Genomic DNA, 19,403 nt, shown 5'->3' on the forward strand with positions numbered 1-19,403 from the left:
CCACATAGCAATATTTCAAGTGGTCTTAAATATACACACAACTTATTCCCATCATGACATTTGACTAACACTAGCGGTATCCAAGATTCAAGCTAACATAAGGACTACAAGTGACCAGTGAGATACCATTCTGGAAGACACAGCACAAACCATATATTCCCAAGACAGAGGACAAAATGACATCCAACACAATGAGCGAACAAACCCGCATCCCCAAATACATGCAAGCACTCCATCTCCCTTCTTCATTCACCAACAAAGCCACACCTGGCGGTGCCTCATCCCTTAAATACGAAAATGAGCGCCCAGTGCCCAAACCGGGTTCGAATCAGTACATGATCAAAGTTCGTACAGCCTGCGTCTCGATCGATGAATTGGAGCAGACTTGCACCACACCTTCGGGCCAAGAAGCCAACGTGAGAGATAGTGCAATGTTCCTCGAAAGACCGACCTCGGACGGCATCGACAAGATCCACGGCCTCATCCCAGGCCGCGAATTCTGCGGCGAAGTAATTAGTACACCCCGGGAAGACTACGCAAGCTCCAAGGGGCCCTTATTCAAGGTCGGCGACGAAGTAATCGGTGTTTTGAGCAATATAGAAGGCCGCGATGGCGCAGCAGCGGATTACACGCTCGCTACGGAGAATGAGTTGGCGTACAAACCGACTAATCTGTCCGCGGCAGAGGCGGTTACGATTCCGCACGCGGCGCTGATTGCATGGCAAGGTTTGTTTGGATATGCGACGCTGGATCCGGATGATGGGCCTTGTAATAAGCCTGCTGATGGACCGTTGAGGGTTCTTGTGACGAATGCTGCGCAGTCGGATGTGGGGAGGTATGTGACGTTGTTGCTGAAATGTCAGGCGTTGTTTCCGCATCATGTTATGGGTCTTATGGGTGGTGCGAGTATGGGAGAAATGCAGAGAGCTGTTTGGGTTGTTGCTACGGGTGCGAAGCATGAGCATGAATACCTCCTCAAAGAGTTGGGTGCGGATGAGGTTACGGCTTCGACGGATATAGCGTCTGCGTTTCGGGAAAACAGTTGGAAACCAGTTGATATTGTCTTTGATTGCACAGGTGCTGGAGGCGCTTTGTTTCGAGAAGCTCATTCACCTGTTGTGGTTAAGGATCATGGGCATATCTTGACGCCTCGACGGCCTCAGTCTGGACACCCCGAGAAACCATCCGAGAGGGATGAACGCACCGAAATAATGACGAGGAACTTGACCAGTGAGGTTATTGATGTCAGGCCTAATGCGCAGCAACTCGCCAAGATTGTACAATTGGTTGAAAAGGGGGTGTTGAAGCCTGATGTGTCTTATCAAGTGGAGGATATATTGCATGGACAGCAGGCACTGGTTTATGCTGAGAAGGCTGGAGAGCAAAAGGTTGTGTTACGAATTGATCCGGTTGGCAGTCAATTTTAATCCGAAATCAGAAGTGAACGTAGTGTCATCTTATTATAATGAATTCAATATGAAGTACTGCGACAACAATATGAGCAAAATACATGTCCATCGAAGAAGAGAAAAGAAATGTAGACTTGTCCTGACTCGCATATCAGCAGTAAATTGCTTGCGTGATTGTGGACTGCCCAGAAGTAAAAGGAATGGGCAAGAAGATTCGAGCAACTCATTTTCCCATTTGAAAACAACACCTAGCAACAACAATGAAGAAGAGAAATTGCAAATGACGGATAATGTTCTAAACCGCCTGCTGGAGAAGGAAACGCAACCAAATAGACGTAATGCCGGGAGATTATTGAGTAAGGATCTCTGTAAGTGAACCGAGGAGATGCGGCGTACATAGGAAAAAAGGAAGGTAGGTGAAGATGGTGTGGAGGTAAATTACAGGAGGGAGTCGAGTCGTGTGAACACACTTAAGCATGCAGCAACAATCTGTGATCGTGTTAGCAATGTTCAATCAATAGGAAAATAAGGAACACACCTCTAGCTGCAACTCGCGATCTTTTGATTTGTTAACCTCATCATTGATAGCCTGTGCCAAATTCGCTCCAATACCTTGGCCAGCGCCGGACTTGCGAGCAAAAGGCCATTGCGAATATTCGGCTAGCAATTCATCAACCTGAGCGAATGCTCTTTCCCTAGACTCATGGCTCATAGTAACCAATGCATTTTCGAGCACATTGGCCGCATATGCGGCGCACACCATGCTTATAGTTCGCAGGAAACGGAATTCAACATCTTCGGGGAGCCACTGGTTGGGTGACAGGATAACGGTACGACTGCTGCAGACGTTGCGAACGCGTTTGTGGAGTTCTTCTTTGGCGCCTGAATCGGCGACGGGGTGGGTTGCCATATCGAAAAGGAGGAAATTGCGCTTTTCTGTGCGAAGGACACCTTTGTCCACGAGACCTTTCATGATTCGTTCGCGGACTTGTTTCAATTGATAGCCGATTTTCATCAGATTCCATGTTTCGCCTATAAGAATCAGTAATGGTGTCGCGCTAATAGTCAAAAGGGAACGAACCGCTCATTAGATCAATCCAAGTGCTCACGCTCATCTTTTCACTCGTTTTCATCATCTTGAGTGCCTCGTCCAGCAAGACCTCGCCAGTAAGTGTGTCGTCAACCACCTCAATCACTCGGTCTGCAAGAGGGAATCTCCTGCGGGCAGGGTCTTTTTGCATGCTTATTCGGCCGCGGAAAGCGAGTTCGATAACGATACAGCCGCGTAAAGCGTAGGAAATATTCTCGTTCCAAAAGGATAGGTAGCCCTGAGAGTAATTGATTAAAACATGCGTTTACTCGTCCTTTGTCATTATCCTGAGAAAATACCTGCTTATCTTTAAGTCCCAACAGCAACACCTCATCCATCAAGGTCAACTTGGGCATCTTTGTCCGCTCTTCATTTTCGCTAATGTCTCGTGGATCGAACGCAATTTTGTGTCCGTTTTCGCCATCGGTATAGGACGTCTCTGGTGTACGGGCATCGACAGCTGTTCTGTTGTTGGGTACGGGCGATGAGACTCGACTGCCTTCCTCGTTGTCTTCTCCGCCGACTCGACCGCCTCGTCGGCGTGTCAATCCGCCGGCTGAGGCCATGTGTGATTAAGTGAAGGTTGGTAAGTTGGTGATATAGAGCAAAAGTATAAGCGAAGACCGATGTCGATTCAAGAGTGGATGCGAAACAACGGGGCGTAGTAGCTGCAGGAGTTCGATAGGCAACGTTGAGGGGGTTCAGGATGCTCCGCAGATAGTTGCGCACGAGAGCGACTTAAGGAGAGGAGCTGAGACCGGCAAGGACAACAAGCACGAAAGCCAATACAGACAGAGAATCGCGGTGATACTCTGACTTCGTCTGGACGCAGGTCAATTGAGTGCAGATATTCAATTTGACTCCTTTTAGTGTTGGAGTTGCCAGTCGAGAGCCGCTAGTCTGAGAAATAATTAAGTTGACTTCTGGACTGTCACTGAATGAGTGTAGCCTTGGCGGTCCGACTTGCGGCGGTGGGCCAACACCTTGACTAACACGGAATATTACAATAGTTACAAATTATTGTTTACGAACTTTTACGAGCATTAACTGATTGCGATATCAAATACAGCCATATCTTATCTTCAAAGCGTCGATGATTATCTTTTCATTCTGGAATGGACTGAAAGAGGAATAGCGATCTAGAAAACGAGTAAGGTGTTTTATGAAGATGGGTCTGATTGATGATATACAAGGGTACAAAGTACCAAGAACCACGAGTAGATTAAGTGCACAAGAGAACGCCAACCGAAGAGGCGCCCTTGTCTAAACGATTCTCAAATGACACACCGAATTCCAAGTAGCGAAGTCTGTCGTTTATGCTGTTTAATGAGCTGGGTGATGTTAGCGGTTGAAGTGATATCGGCCACATCAATTGATTACATACCATCAGGCTGGGAGAGGATGTAGCTAACGGCTTGTTCGACTGGAAAGAAGTTAGCGTATATTAGCGATAGCTGTAGACGGATATAACGCACCACTGTGGATGGCGTCGGCGTCCTTGTCGGGGATCTCGATGCTGAATTCCTGTGAACAGTCAGTATGCTGCATTTATTCTTGGGATCACACGAAGAGAATTCATACCTCCTCAACGGCCATCACGACCTCAACAACATCGAGGCTGTCCAAGCCCAAGTCGTTTGTGAAGTGGGAAGTTCCGTTAATCTAGATATTCCATGTTAGACTATCCGATATCGTCGCGCAAATCATGTCTAATTATCGTTGAATCAAAATAACGAACCTTGCCGGCATCGGAAACCTGTTCACAAGAACAAATTAGTTTACTGTTGTGGCTGAATCGACAGCTGTACACACCTTATCAAAGTTCTTCAACAGGTTGACTATACGGCCCTCAACCTCGTCCTTGGAAAGGCTAGCAGGAGCAGAGTAGAAACGGGGAGTCTGAGTGTTGAAGACGGGGACGAATTGAGATGGGCGAACAGCAGGAGTGATCTGAATGCGAGGAGCAGCAGCCCGAACGGTGCGAGGAACGGAAGCTCTCAACGAGCGCACGATAGCAGAGCGGAACATTTTGATGGAATTAAAGCAGATCGCCTATTTAAAAATAAATTTTCTGTTAAAATGGGTGCAACGAGGCAGCGTTGGAAGGAATTGGTAATTGATCGAGGTGACGCGGAAAAGAGATGAGGTTTTGAAGTTGCTTCGTTCCTTCCTCTCCGGCGTTTTCCACTCGGCAGCGCCCCGGCCAATCAGCGGCCACACGATGGGAATGACCTAAGCCAAATTGCTCACCCGTCTTCAACCTCAAAGAACTTGTCTCTGTCCAACAATCCCCCCTCCATCCCTCCCTTCACCCTCTTCAACAACCCGTTCTCTCACAATGGCCTCGCCGCAATCGATTGCGAGGCTAGTTGCTTCTCGCCGGCCTTTTGTCGCCGTGCCCTCGACTACTCTCCGAGCTGTGGTCACCGCAAACTTCTCGTCTTCTGCATATCGCGCAGCTACGCCCTCTGGTCCTCCCCCCTCGGGTTTCAGACTGCCTCCTCCGAAGCGATGGGATCAGGGCGATGAATCGTCTTTGGACAAAGCGACCAAGTACTTCCTCATGGCTGAGTTGTTTCGCGGCATGTACGTCGTGTTAGAGCAATTCTTCCGACCACCGTGAGTTCCCTCATACAGCCGCCGCCATATCCTCAATTGAAGGCCATCAGCCTGTACACTGTCCAATTCGTTCATGCAGCTGACATTGGCAAGTTACACCATCTTCTATCCCTTCGAAAAGGGCCCCATCTCCCCCCGATTCCGTGGCGAACACGCCCTCCGCCGCTATCCCTCTGGCGAAGAGCGCTGCATCGCCTGCAAACTCTGCGAAGCCATCTGCCCTGCTCAGGCCATCACCATCGAGGCCGAAGAACGTGAAGACGGCAGCCGACGAACAACCAGATATGATATTGATATGACCAAGTGTATCTACTGCGGTTACTGCCAAGAGAGCTGTCCTGTGGATGCTATTGTTGAATGTAAGGCTCCCTTTTCTTTATATCTCACCCGGGATTCATTTCTGACAAAAATCTAGCACCCAACGCCGAATATGCCACAGAGACCCGAGAGGAATTGCTGTATAACAAGGAGAAATTGCTCGCCAACGGAGACAAATGGGAACCTGAATTGGCCGCCGTCGCTCGTGCTGACGCTCCCTACCGATAGAGAATGATCGGTTGTTGTGAGTCTAAATGGCCATGACGATTCTTGTCTGGCCATTTGATCGTGGATCGGGAATCGGGATCTGGTTGTCGAAATTAATGTACATATCAAATGAACTAAGATTTTTCTGCTGACACTCGGGAAGAAAAAAGAAAGCTTACCCTGTCATAGGGCATTGAGTGTCGTCTGCTCTTCTACTTGTTGTTTTCCTTTGTCGAATTAGAGGACAAATCGTTTTCCTCTTGTCTGTTTCAATAGTGTTAAAAGAAGATAACAGTTTTTTCTTTGGTGCTTTTTTCTTGCTTATTGGCTCCATCATGCTATCTAATCGTTGCTGAATACACTTATAGGGTCGTATGGACAGCCGCATTGAAATATGAATACTCCATTAAATGGGTATCACATTGCCAGTATCGAATGCACCATGTATCTGCCTAGCAGAAATGAAGGGAGAGAAGGAGATTTCCCGCTGAACTTATGAATACTATGCTCTAGGCTAAAAAGCAGAATCTGATAAATTTCCAATTTTTATTTCATTGATCACTCAAGTATGGAAAGTATAGAATCAACCCTAACGCCATGGTTCGACATCCCGATCCCAGTGGGGAGCACTATACAGATAGTAGACATAAACGCCATCCCTCATGATGAATCAAGACCAAAACAGCAAATAGGATAGAAAAAGCATAGTATATCACGCTCAAAACTTTTTTGTCATATTAACTTCGACAAGCTTTTTCAATCGTCTTATTTCTTCTTCCCACTGCCATTCTTCGCTTTGAAGCTGCCTTCAAACCCAGGCCTAGCTTTGGATTTGCCTTTATTATTATTTCCGCCGGTCTTTTTGCCTCCACCGCCAGAGCCACGATCTTCTTTCCTTTTGCGGAGGTTATCTTCGCGGCGCTGCTGTCTGAATTCCTTGCCCTTGGCAACACCCTCGATGCGCTCATTCCATTCACGCTCGGATTTCTTCTTTGCTGATTCCTTGCGTTTCAGTGCCTTTTTGAGTAAGGAAGTATCGTCGCGGACTCGTTCGCCGTGAGCACGTTTCTTGGCATTGAGCCACATATCTTTTTCTTCGATTTCGGCTCTCTTTTCCTCATCAAGGCCTGAGAGTCGTGTCTTTTTGGCTTCGGCAATTTTGAGCGCGGCGAGAGGATCGCGAGGGCCTTGTTTCGACTTGTCATCGAGAAGCTTTGACAGAGTAGGATCAGCATGTTGCCCATCCGGAAATGCAATTCGTCCAAACGCAAAATTATTGTTGGAATTAGACGTAAACGACTCAGCAGGCGAACGAGGCGAAGCAAGCAATGAACCTGAGCCACCGGGCGAAAACCGTCGTTGCATTTCCTCGTCCCTTTTCTGCTCTTCTTCCTCCTTGGCCTTGCGCCGAACTTCCTTTTTGTGTTGTTTGCGTTCTTCGGCTTTGCGCCGTCGAGCTTCGATGAGTTCTTGTCTTGTTCGTGCGGGTTTACCATTGAGGCCATCTGCGCGGCGGGCAGCGCGGAGTTCGTCGAGACGTTTTTGGAGTCTTTGGCGGAGCTCATCTGGTGTGGTTTTGAGTTGTTTGAGGGTGGGTTTTGTCTGTGAAGGAGCCTCGCTGGGTGGGATGATGGAGGAGGTGGAGGATGTGCCGGAGTTGTTGTTTGACATTTCGAAGGTTGACGAACCTGGGTTAGAGGATGTGGTGGATATTGTTTCTAATGCAGAGTCTTTCGTTTCCAGATCTAATCCTTCGACTATCTCCAGTTCTTCTTGCTCGGCATCATTCTCTTTTACGGAAGGTTTCTTCTCGGACTTGGTATCCGAAGAACTCTTTTGTGTGAGCGTAGGTTTTGACTCAGCAGGCTCAAGCTTTTCGTCTTCTTCGTTTTGCTTCTTATCAGACTTCGCTGCCTGCTTGGCCTTTTTCTTTTCACGTTGAGCTGCCTTTTTCGCCGCATTCTTCTCTGCTTTCAGTTTTCGTCGCTCTTCGGCTTCTGCGTTCCGGTTCGACGCTTGAGTATCCTTCTCTGCGGCAGCATCTATTTGTTTCTGCTTCTTGCTCTTGAGTTCTCCTCGCTTTAGACCTTCCTTGGGCAACTCAGAACCCAAATCGCTTTCGGCAGACTGGCTCTGATTATCTTCGTCGTTATCATTCCCCTCCTCCCGCTTCCGTTTCCTCGCATTCTCATCCATGACATCCTTCGCCGATTTTGCAGAGTCCGGATCAAGTTTTGCCAGTTTGGCGTTTTTGGCTTCTTCCTTTGTCTGTTTCTTGCGCTGCCATTGATCCTATGCGTGACAAGTAATGTGAGCGGTTATTGATCATGACAAAACGACAAACAACAACACTCACACTATGGTCCTCCTCATAGTAGTATTTAGCAGGAATCAAAGACATCAGGCCGCTAAAGGCATCGGAGTGGCTTCGCAGCCGTTCCTAGAGCGAGGCAAGTTAGTGCCTGAAGGAAGAAGAAAAAAGGCGGTCTAAACGCACCTCGATATCCGCCATGGTGACTCGCTGTTATGAAAAGTCAATCAAGATTTTCTAGCAAGTAAGGCTTGTCAAGAAGGCGAATGGAGACGTAAAGAACTATCTCAACATTCGACAACAATAGGACAGAGAGACGTCTATCAACAGTCAAATCGAACTTTCATGAGAAAAAAATTGGTGTGGGTTGGAAATCTTGGCGCGGCCCGGTCGTGCTTGGCCTAATGTGGAGTTAGCTCGATTTTCTCGCCCAATCATGGCTAAGTCGTTTTTCTTATCGCGTGAGTCGCTATCGAGGATGTATCATTACTTTTCCAGGCTCATATACAGAAGTACGAGTGTAATGTACAGCATCAAGTATTTAACACAAGACTGATGAGATTAGGAGGTGAAAGGGACGACACAAACAGGTCCAATGGGCGCTACAGATGAGCAATGGGAAGCTTATATCAATGCAAGATATCGAAACGGTTTGACTGGGGCCAACATTGAAGGTTTGAGCCCTGAGAAAGAAGTGCGGGTTTTCTCAGAGGATGCAATGTTGTGGCCTGCTCTTGAGTACCGAGGGCCAGGAAATCCCGACCTAAACCAGATAGATGGCATGGAGACTTGATTCATATATTCTTAAGCCAAACCTCGGTACACGTGACTGTCTTTTACCCGACTCAATCGATTCGCCAAGTATTTTAACATTATTTTCACTCTAAAAGTGCATCATATCCAAGCTCCATCAACCGAGTAACAACTTCCACTCACAAAGGAGCTCTCCGGACTAAGCAAGAACACAACCACTTTCGCTACCTCCTCAGGCGTACCCTGACGTCGGAATGCAATGGGATCGTCAAACGGCGCATCCGATGGGCGTCCCATGCGGTCCCAATGGCTTTGCATCATCCCGGTATAGATTGGCCCTGGGGCAACAGCATTAACTCGGACCTCGCGATGGCCATTCTCCTTGGCAGCGACCCGAGTTAGGCCTAAAACGCCATGTTTGCTTGCAGCGTAGGCACCATGATTTGCAACGCCTAGCGATTGTTAGACAACCATTCAGCACCTTTTCTTTTGTGATTACAAGCCCACCGGTCGTCGCGTGGATGGATGCCATATTGACGATCGAGCCACCGTCAGCGATATTCTTGAGCTCTGCTCGTAGACAATACATCATTCCTGTCAAATTCACGCCGATGATAGTGTCCCATTCATCGTCATCCAGTTCCGCCACGGCCTTGATTCCATGGTCTCTTCCAATGACGCCAGCAATGTTAGCTGCCCCATCAAGGCGATGGAATGTATTCTTGATGCCGGCAATCCAGTCTATTACTTGTTGCTTGTTCGAAACGTCAACTTGGGTGACCCTATACGGAACACACGGTGTTTTGGAGCCGAAATACGATTCAGCTGCGTTAAGGGCGTCCTGGTTCACGTCGGCAATGCAGACTGTTCCCCCGCGTTCTGAGATAATCTTGGCTGTTGCAAGGCCGATGCCGCTTGCACCGCCTGTTACGGCGTATACTTTACCTCGAAGGGACATTTTCTAGGCTAATAGCAGAAAGAAGCTTCTACAAGCATCTTGATAGCATGTCGTGCGTTGTTATCTAGCTCCAGCTCCAGCATATTGCGGGGTCTCGGACAACCTCATGAGGGGTATCCGACGTAACAAAAGACTCCAAGTAACATTGGGCATGACGATGGAAAAGCCAAGATGGACAACCGTGCTTCTCTCAACATAACATGCCATATAGATCGGTTCCCGAAATCTTGAAAAGCATATTATTCTACCTCAACTAGCGAAACGTGGATACGAAGTGTACGCTGTGGACTGGATTGGTCGTGGGCTCAGCGACATGTTGACTAGGCGGAGTGCGATTACCTTTGAGCTTCATATGAACGTCTTATGAAGACTTTAGTTGATTCTTTACCGGTGTCCGTGGCGACAAACGTAAGTGTCTTCATTTCGGTTATATGGTAACAGGACTCTTCCTCTGGTTGGTCTTTGAAAGTCGATTGAAGAATTATGTGGACCTGGAAATTTAGTAGCTTGAATGCAGTTCGTTTGGCCGAACAGGAAGTCCTCGCATCGAGACAATACTGGGCCACAAGCGGCGACACAGCTGGCAACGACGCTCAGCGGATGTTGTTGACTTTAGATGGGATGATACGTTGCTGAAGAGTTTGAAGAATATACTTGTTCGCGCGATTCATGCGCATTCAGTGTTCACTGGGCGCCAAATGGGTGGCTGCCATATGTGCCATGGAGGAGAAGCCGGGAAAGGCGATGTACCTGATCAGTAATCGGCACGATCGTCCGGACGCATACCTTAGAGCTTGATGTCGGCCGTAAGATTGTGGTCCAGTGTTGGCCTCGACGAGAAATGACGATGTAAGGAAAACAAAGCCACAGCACCGCCGCCTTGCAATGCTAAAATTGGCAGCAGCAAAGCCACCTCTTGGCCACATTCTCCAGCCACGATGGCGGGGCATCTTTCTTAGATTACCGCTAAACCAGGTCAGTACAAACCGCTAGCCGAGCCGAGTGTTCCGTAGTTTGTATCAGTGTGGTACTGTAAGATCTCACTCTATTACCTACGTACTCGGTGCTTTGCATGAAATTGAATATGTACATAATATGTACATTAGTGTTTGCTTCGTTACTCCGTATTTGGTGGCGTAACAATTACTGAAATGGTGTGTCGGCTAATGTATAACTGACTGAGGACTATGCACGAGGAAGGGCTGAGGGGTGTGGTTCGTAACTCCGTGTTGTCTGCTGTATGTGATACTAGTATTATGGTATGCATCATGTATTACTACGTCCTCGTATTGCTATGGTGGGTTAACATGCGTCATTACATACGCAAATGACCCCGGAGAGACTGTGGTTCATCCATACGTCTATCATAGATTATTGAACTGGGTAATGGCGCAGTGAAGCCCCCCTGTGGCCTGAGAGCGTCTTGGCCTGTAGACTAGCGACATTGTGCGGTTCGCCTTTTCAGCTGATGCCTGCCGGACCTGATGACAGGCAAGTCCCGAGGACAAACTTATATAAGGAGCCTCCTGCCCTGCCCTCCCTATAACCCCACTCTCAGCACATTTAAATCCCTCGAACACAGTTCAGCTCGTTCATCCCTATTTCAAACCCATTATCAACCGTACTCATCAATATCTACCAAATCGCATATCGATATAATTCACAATGTCCGACTATAACCAATACAACAACAACCAGCAGTACGGTCACCAAGGTGGTAACTACTACAACGACCAGCAACAAGGCGGCTACCCATCCCAGCACGGCGGGKACGGCGGCCAAGAGCAGTACGGTCAACAACAACCTCAATATGGCCAGCAGCCCCAGTACGGCCAAGAAGGTCAACAGTACAATCACCAGCAACAGGGATACGGTCAGCAGGACTACAACCAGTCTGGATATGGTGGTCAGCAGCCCACCTACGGTGAGCAGGGTCACCAGCAACAGGGTTACGGCCAGCAAGACCACACCCAATCTGGATATGGTCAGGGTCAACAGCACCAGTATGGCCAGGAGGGACAGCAGTATGGTGACCGTCAGGGGTGAGTTTTCTCCCTGGATCTTATAGTGGTTGTACACGACTAACAGCATGACAGATATGACCAATCTGCTCCCGGAGGTGCTCAGGACGGCGAGCGTGGTCTAGGCGGTGCCCTTGCCGGTGGTCTCGCCGGTGGTTTCGCCGGTCACCAGGCAAACCACGGTATCCTGGGAACGATCGGTGGTGCCATCATGGGCAGTATCGCTGAAGACTTCATCAAGGACAAGAAACACAAGAACGACAACAACCCATACCAGGGTGGTCAGGGTGGTTCCGGAAGCTCCTTTGGCGGTTTCTTCAACAAATAGACCATCGCTCGCAATGTGTCTGTCGACCGGATAGTGTTCTATTAAGACTAACGAATTTCTTGTGTCGTTCTTTTCTCTTTTTCACATGAAAGGATTCGACTTTCCTTTGTCTTTTCTAAATCAGTCGGGTCTGGGATTGAATTGGCGTTCTGGTTCTTTGCTTTACTGTTACGCACATTGAATGAATGATCGCGATCGCGGATGCCTTTGCTGTCTGCAATATTTCATCAAAACCATTTCGTAAAACCGCATAGTCGTAGTGAAATAGTGAAAGTCAAAGTGTCGAATGACCATACTGCATGAACAAGTCATGAGTCCAAGTAGATCAGTATGGCCTGGGAAGTCAAAAACAGACAAGAAATAGACAACTCCGTAAAAGGACAAGCGCATCCAGACGCAGCGGTCTCAGCAAATCATCAGCCGAACGACTACGGGTCACTTCCCAATAAGGTTAGATGATATCGGCCAAATCATTTTCGCAAAGGGAACTTTCATCTCCGACAGAAGCATCCAACAACTTTCAGACAACGATTAGCACCATGATAGTACGGCAATTTGGACTGCGGCAGGGTGAGATGAATTATTGGGAGAACTATTTCTCGCTAGGTCACGGCTAATTGATGTCCAGGCCGCAATGTCTCCCAAAGACTTCTCCGATTCTCGTCTACCAACACAACCTCGACCACCACGACCACCACGACAATCACGGCAGAGGAGGCATTCCCAATAAGTCAAGATAGCCAATTGAGCTCTACCGCAACACAAACCACAGCTGTGTCCGGCACCGAAGCCACAGCTTCTCCAGCGTTGAAGAGTCGCGCCGCTTTCATGCAAGCTGCCCGACAACGTGAGTCCACCCAATTGCCTCTCATCCCAATTTGACCAATCTTCTAACTCAACAACGGAAAGGCCAAAAACAAAAATCCATCGGCACAACAATCTCCCAAACCTACGACCCAAACCACCTCCTCAAATCGCCCCCTCAACCCTCCGAAGTCACCCTCGAGCTCCTCCTCGCTTCCCAAACCCATCTGGGCCACACCACATCACGCTGGAACCCGCAAAACTCGCGCTACATCTTCGGTATCCGCGAAGGTGTGCACATCATCAGTCTCGATGTGACAGCCGCATATCTCCGTCGAGCCGCCAAGGTCGTCGAAGAAGTCGCTCGACGCGGTGGCCTGATCCTCTTCGCTGGCACCCGGCCCGGTCAAAAGGAGTGCGTTGTCCGCGCCGCAGAGATGGCAAAGGGGTACCACATCTTTGAGCGCTGGATTCCCGGTAGTCTGACCAACGGGCAACAAATCCTGGGCAACTGCGACATCAAAGTCGTTAATGCGCTTGATCAAGAGCTCAAGGATTACAAACAGTACATCTCCACCTCGACAAATGCCGATGCGCCGAGACCCGTGCTCAAGCCTGATTTGGTTATTTGTCTCAATCCCGTTGAGAATGAGGTGCTTTTGCATGAGTGCGGGCTGCATAATATTCCCACCATCGGTATCATAGATACAGATGCAGACCCGACGAGAGTTACATACCCGATTCCGGCGAATGATGATAGTTTGAGGTCTGTGCAACTCATTGCTGGTGCACTTGGTCGGGCAGGAGAGGAAGGGCAGAGATTGAGGTTGGAGGAGGCTGCGAGGGGAAAGTTCACCTATACGCCTGTTAAGGAGAGGGATATTAAACCTTCGACGGAGGGTGAGCAGTAACTTTTTCCTCTGTCTTACTTTTGTTTGTATGGATAAAATATTATTTTGAGATTGGCTAGGTGCAGCGTGTATGAATATTACTATTTCTGTTCTTGTATCAATTGATGTCTTCCAGTCGATACCGTTCTCTATATGTGACTTTTGCACGCCAGCTACTGCTTCAATGTTGTGGAGTCTAGATATCACTCAACCGATAAACCCTCCTTCCCCTAGCATCAACTCCAACGTACTCCAACGGCTGCCCCGACTTAGACGAAACAACATGCCTCTCACCCCCTACCGGCAACACAACATCCAAACTCTTCCAAGCAGGGACATACTTGTTCCCATCTCCGCGCTCAAATGTAACAGTCACCTTCTCCGTTGTAGAGCTATACTTGATCGTGAACGACGACACACCCGCATTCTGGGTGTAACCATCGTCTTCCAACCACGTAGTCGAGAAAACATGCCCGTGCGAACTTGCCTGAGGCGGGAAGATCTCAATGCCGCGGTAGTCATCAAGTTCGCTAATACCGCCTGCTGCATCGTCGGAATTTTCTTCGCCTGGTGTGCGAGTTACTACACTCTTGCCGACCGGTACAGCGCCGCCGATGCGTGCGAGGAGCGGGATGCTGTTTTGCCATTCTGATGCGATAGTGGTCCATTGACCTGATGCCAAATACTCATATGGAGCGTTCAAGTTCACGTATCCATAGTCGAATAGACCATCAGATTTTCGTGGTAAGTAGACCTTTGCACTGGTCACGCCCGGCTCATAGACACCGCCGACAAGCAGACTATCTCCGAACCAGAATTGCTCCTCGCCCTCCTTGAGCTTTTTAGATGCCCAGACCTCAGGGTCCGATTCATAGCCCCATCCGATCCAGCGTTGGGGTGGGGAGGCGTATAGATGGCTCTCTAGGGCAAGGGAGTAGATGTATGGCAGAATCTCGTAGCGGCGTTTGATGGTATCACGGATCAAGGGGGTAATTTCAGGGTACATCCAAGGCTCGATTACGTCGCCGAGGAGGTTATCAGCGGGCGAGGTTTTGAAGCAGTTGATAGCGAAGCGAGGGGAATAAATGCCAATCTGGACCCAGCGGAGGAGAAGTTCCGGGGACGGTTGGGGGCCTGAAGAAGTTAGCTTTTTTGATATCTGGATAACGGCAAGATTGGATAGACATACCCTCAAACCCACCAATGTCGTGTCCATAGCAGTGCAAGAGGGAGAAACCAGCGTTCAGCGACAAGGCATTGGCTCCCTTCAAGTTCTCCCAGCTGGTAACGTCATCACCACTCCAAGAGCTGGCTGCATACCTCAACGTTCCAGCAGTCGCACTTCGGGTCAAGACAAATGGTCTCATGTTCGGTCTCAGATTGACAAGAGCATCATGAGAGGCTTTCCCCATAAGCTCAGTATGCATATTTCGTCCCCAGAGACCAACAGAGTTAGGAGCATCCGCACGATTCCCGATCTTGACATCTTTATTATCCAACTTCAATGTCCAGTCGTCATTGGGGAGAGTGTATTCGTTGTTATCGTTCCATATACCATCGATACCGGCGTTGGCCAGTTTCTGCACCCCTTCAAACCACCACTTGAATCCATCGTGCGAAGAGAAGTCGATATGACAGCCTTCGGCACCTTCACCTCCCCCAGCACTCCATACATCCATATAACCCGGTAGCTTTGTATCTGGATCCGTAAAGAGAGCATTGGCATCTTTCAGCTTCGGAAAGTCTGGATGCGACGAGAGGACAAAAGGTTTGATATTAGACAACAATCTCAATCCAGCAGCATGCATTTGAGAAGTCCACTTTTTCGGGTCTGGGAATCGTTTTGGGTGCCAGGTAAATACAGTGCGAAGACTGGGCTCACTATCACTAAACGAATATCCGGAACTCATCTGATGAGCCGAGCAGGGGATATCGTGGTGCTTGAGCTTAGCGGCAAAGTCTAGCAAGGCTTGGTTGTTTAACATGGTGTATTTGTATCCACCAGAGATGTATCCGTATGCCCATCTAGGAGGTAACAGGGGAAACCCAGCGAGTTCTGCATATGTGCGAACAACATCTTTCAATGTCTTGCCCACGATAAAGTACTCCTCCAAACCGCCATAGTCCTGGCGATATACCTTGTACGCACCGTACAGACCATCTAGTTCGGAGCCAACGCTCCATGTCCCTCTCGAGTATGAAGACGAGAAAATCGCAACGACTCCCTCACTGGTCGCTTTGATTAGCAACGGAATATGCTTGTACAAAGGATCTGTGCGGTAGACATCATAACCAAAAGTGTCCGATGCGGACAAGATGAAGTTTCGATTCGTCAGGTCCATAGGAGCTGGTTTCTCTCCTAGACCGACGTGGAGAGCTTCTCGGTCGAGGACACTGTAGTGAGACACGCCGCTGGAGTCGGAGACATAAGAGCGACCTGGCAAGTCACGATGGAGAGGTTGTTTGGATCCGGAGAACGACAGAGACACAACGGGTGTAGACTTCCATTCAACTGTGGCCGTCACCCCACCGACTTCAGTAGTCGCGGAGGCATCGGTGGTGGTAAATGAGGAAGATATAGAATCATCTTTCGTAGGCTCAGGGACACTAGGATATGGAGGCAGCGGATGAGCGTCGGAGGTGAATCTCACTCGAAACAGGTTGGGCCGAACAGCTTCAAAGGTGAAATCGAAGCTCTGTTTTCCGCCGACTGATCGAAGAGCGAGTATAGAGTTGTTGCCATCTTTCGACAACTCATACTTTTTGGGGACGAATTCTCGTTGCGGCATTGTGCAATTGAGTATACCTAGGTAGCAACACACTTTCAAAAGACATGAGTCTTGCGAAGAAAAAGAAGAGAGCCATCGTGGGAATGGGCATCTTTTTCAATCAGCCAACGCACCCCACCACGTGCATTGTCGAGACTGCGTAAGAAGGAGTTCCCTCCGGAGATGCAGAGCTGACTGCCCCATTGGGACAAGCCGTGAGAATCTGGGGGAGTGGCTGGCTTGGACTCTCCGCATTGCCCCCCTCATAAAGTGGGATGGCTCCATCGTCGGCTATTGCGTGTTCGGCTATTGACTTTGCTTTTGGAGTTGCATACTCTATCAATGATCGTGACATTTTGATAAAAGTTTGCTGAGATTGAGTTTTTGTTTCTTATGGTGCGCGATTATTCTACAAATAAGCKCTTCATCTTGAAGTGGTTCCAAGGTTGATTGTACCAGATGATACTCGAGATTTTTCTCTTACAGTGCCTGTACCACCACCTCATGCTTGTTCTGGCTGAATATTGACAGATTTGCTGCTTGACCCAGTTACTGAAAGTGTTCATGTAGGGTATCTAATAGGTACCTCAACACTTGAAGAGTCGCCATACGTAACCCTTAGGGTAACAACGTCAGACATAACTAGGGCGTGGTTGCCGTTGCTCTAAATCCTAGGATATCAATACACATACTCAAAATACTTCAAAAGGATTTCTCATGATTTCGTGGGACGGGACCTAGGAAAGTTATCAATTGACCAACTGGCATCACCAAATGACCCCCTAGCTCAGCCCTGCATCGTGTTCAAAGACCGCATTGCAAACTCATTTCGTAGGTAGTGCGGTATTGTGTCATACTAAGATACGTATTTTGTACCGATTCATATCCTTGCGTTGCTCTGATGTGTACATGGATGATAGTATCATACAAATAAGCTTCCAACCAAGAAATTAGGTCAGCTCCAGCCTGCTCTACCTTCGTGCTAGCGCGTAAGCACTATCGTGTTCGCGATAAAAGCTAAAAGCTAGTTACATAGTGAATAGTCTGATGTTGTTAAAGTAAGCGCTAACACTTCAAAAAACGCCGTTCCTAAATCCGTGCAATAGTATCTCGTTTTCTCGCCATTGGTCAGGTCCCCCTCGATGTAGCCGCATTGATTCGTTCAGCTGAAATATCGATCGGAAGTTTGCGGTAGCCTCCCCTGTCAAAGCTAACAAAGAAACTTGTTCAGACGTTACACAGATGTGTTGTTACGGCCCGCCGAGTCATCACTATATATGAAGGGCATCTCCACCTTGACATATGCAGTCTCTAATGATACATAGCAAGTCGCTACTCTGAATATTGCAGGAGACACGATGACAGTCCTTGACCATATACCCTTGCTGCGACAGACGCTGTCGCCCGGCAGCGACGTCTTGATCAAACCTGAGGACTCAGAATTCCAGGAGCTCCTAGCACGCTGGACTGATATCGATCGCAAGGAGCCCGCAGCTATCATACTACCTTCTTCTGAGAACGATTGTTTGAAAGCTGTATGAGTTTTTCCTGTTGCAGTGAATGAACTACTGGCCAACTGACAAATGTAGGTACAATGGGCGTTGCATTCGTCGATTCCCTTTGTGGCAAGAAGTGGCGGCCATAGTGAATGGTCAACTATTGACAAACATGGAGTGATAATCGATCTTAGTCGGTTTTCTGGAGTTGAGGTGGACGCAGAAGCCAAGACTGCTGTCTTACGAGGCAGTATCTTGAGTAAACAGGTTGCTGTCTCTCTTGCAGAGGCTGGGTTCTTCACAGGTATACATAGTTTAATTGCTCTTGGCTGGTCTAAATGAAGAAGTCCTTGACTAATACGAATTTAAATCACTAGCGCTAGGAAATGGCAACAACGTGGGCGCAATTCCATATATGCTAGGAGGCGGTGTCGCCATTACGACTTCAACTACCGGCTTCGGATCAGATCAGATACTTGCAGCACGTATCATTACCGCCAATGGCGAGCTATTATCCGTCGATGAGGACAATCACCCGGACCTCTTGTACGCGATCCGTGGTGCCGGACAGTTCTTCGGTTTGGTTACTGAATTGACTATCAAGGCACTGCCGCTTTCCTTGCTGGGCAATGACGCCGGAGCGATATGGGTAGGAAGCTTTGTTTTTCCTATCGATCGGGCGGAAGAGGTAGCAACTGTCATGAAAGATCTGATGGATGATGGCCGCTATGCGACGGCAGGTCTCATGATGGTCATGGCACCGCCGCCAGATCGAAGACCGGCTCTGGTTATAGCAGCGCGGTATGAAGGCAATCCAGACGATGCGGAAAAGGCCTACGCACCTCTGTATAAACTGAGCCCCGTCATCGCTAACGGAGGACCAGTACCTATACAAAATACAAGCGACAGTCGTGCAGCCATTGGTGCCAAGGGAGACTTTAAGCGATTCGGTGTTGTGGGCCTTCATGGCTTCAACGTCAACTCATTCCTAGAGACAGTCGAGCTATATAAGGAGCTGATTGCCGAATGCCCGGATGCAATCAATACAGCTTTCAACTTTCAATGGTGGTCGACACCACCCAGAAAACCGGACTTTGAGTCTGCCATGTCGCTTCATGATATTCGTTACTGGCAGTGAGTTGCATCAACACTAGTTTGTTAGCTCAAACATGCTAATTCTAATCACTAGGAATAATCTAATATGGCACACTGATGCACGCAATCGAAGAAAAGTGGACGAATATAACGACAGGTGCATTGCCATCATGAGAGGTCCCAACCCTATTGAACTGGTCAACTATCAGAATGGTACTCGCGATGGACCTATTGAGTGCAGATATCGCGGCATTGAGAGACTCGCTCGACTGAGACAGTTGAAGAAACAGTGGGATCCATCTGGCGTCTTCACTAGACAGCTGCTCGACTAGAGGA

The 19,403-nt window shown here is 48.5% G+C and overlaps 8 protein-coding genes across 8 annotated transcripts; 5 read left to right on the plus strand and 3 right to left on the minus strand.

Annotated features, from left to right (window-relative positions):
• Positions 1–176: 176 nt before the first annotated feature.
• Positions 177–1,427, plus strand: BHQ10_000201 (uncharacterized protein; the record flags this gene model as incomplete). Its single annotated transcript, XM_040874109.1, has 1 exon — positions 177–1,427. The coding sequence occupies one exon, from the start codon at positions 177–179 to the stop codon at positions 1,425–1,427; it is 1,251 nt and encodes a 416-aa protein (XP_040728706.1).
• A 420-nt stretch (positions 1,428–1,847) lies between these two features.
• On the minus strand, positions 1,848–4,527 carry BHQ10_000202 (uncharacterized protein; the record flags this gene model as incomplete). Its single annotated transcript, XM_040874120.1, has 9 exons — positions 1,848–1,898; positions 1,948–2,441; positions 2,491–2,737; positions 2,799–3,055; positions 3,884–3,922; positions 3,975–4,023; positions 4,081–4,161; positions 4,238–4,255; positions 4,312–4,527. 9 exons carry the CDS (start codon positions 4,525–4,527, stop codon positions 1,848–1,850), a joined length of 1,452 nt encoding a protein of 483 aa, XP_040728707.1.
• A 310-nt stretch (positions 4,528–4,837) lies between these two features.
• BHQ10_000203 (uncharacterized protein) lies at positions 4,838–5,664 on the plus strand (the record flags this gene model as incomplete). Its single annotated transcript, XM_040874131.1, has 3 exons — positions 4,838–5,118; positions 5,212–5,477; positions 5,534–5,664. The coding sequence occupies 3 exons, from the start codon at positions 4,838–4,840 to the stop codon at positions 5,662–5,664; spliced, it is 678 nt and encodes a 225-aa protein (XP_040728708.1).
• A 744-nt stretch (positions 5,665–6,408) lies between these two features.
• BHQ10_000204 (uncharacterized protein) lies at positions 6,409–9,665 on the minus strand (the record flags this gene model as incomplete). Its single annotated transcript, XM_040874142.1, has 5 exons — positions 6,409–7,935; positions 8,000–8,083; positions 8,141–8,164; positions 8,891–9,159; positions 9,215–9,665. The coding sequence occupies 5 exons, from the start codon at positions 9,663–9,665 to the stop codon at positions 6,409–6,411; spliced, it is 2,355 nt and encodes a 784-aa protein (XP_040728709.1).
• A 1,665-nt stretch (positions 9,666–11,330) lies between these two features.
• BHQ10_000205 (uncharacterized protein) lies at positions 11,331–12,014 on the plus strand (the record flags this gene model as incomplete). The annotated part of the gene is made up of 2 exons (XM_040874153.1): positions 11,331–11,707; positions 11,762–12,014. The coding sequence occupies 2 exons, from the start codon at positions 11,331–11,333 to the stop codon at positions 12,012–12,014; spliced, it is 630 nt and encodes a 209-aa protein (XP_040728710.1).
• A 539-nt stretch (positions 12,015–12,553) lies between these two features.
• Positions 12,554–13,729, plus strand: BHQ10_000206 (uncharacterized protein; the record flags this gene model as incomplete). The annotated part of the gene is made up of 3 exons (XM_040874164.1): positions 12,554–12,584; positions 12,643–12,861; positions 12,924–13,729. The coding sequence occupies 3 exons, from the start codon at positions 12,554–12,556 to the stop codon at positions 13,727–13,729; spliced, it is 1,056 nt and encodes a 351-aa protein (XP_040728711.1).
• Positions 13,730–13,904: 175 nt separating this feature from the next.
• Positions 13,905–16,497, minus strand: BHQ10_000207 (uncharacterized protein; the record flags this gene model as incomplete). The annotated part of the gene is made up of 2 exons (XM_040874175.1): positions 13,905–14,842; positions 14,898–16,497. 2 exons carry the CDS (start codon positions 16,495–16,497, stop codon positions 13,905–13,907), a joined length of 2,538 nt encoding a protein of 845 aa, XP_040728712.1.
• Positions 16,498–17,834: 1,337 nt separating this feature from the next.
• BHQ10_000208 (uncharacterized protein) lies at positions 17,835–19,399 on the plus strand (the record flags this gene model as incomplete). The annotated part of the gene is made up of 4 exons (XM_040874186.1): positions 17,835–18,011; positions 18,066–18,276; positions 18,350–19,106; positions 19,162–19,399. 4 exons carry the CDS (start codon positions 17,835–17,837, stop codon positions 19,397–19,399), a joined length of 1,383 nt encoding a protein of 460 aa, XP_040728713.1.
• Positions 19,400–19,403: the final 4 nt, after the last annotated feature.

This window comes from Talaromyces amestolkiae, assembly GCF_001896365.1.
Source record: "Talaromyces amestolkiae strain CIB chromosome Unknown scaffold1.1, whole genome shotgun sequence".
In the NCBI taxonomy this organism is placed as follows: domain Eukaryota; kingdom Fungi; phylum Ascomycota; class Eurotiomycetes; order Eurotiales; family Trichocomaceae; genus Talaromyces; species Talaromyces amestolkiae.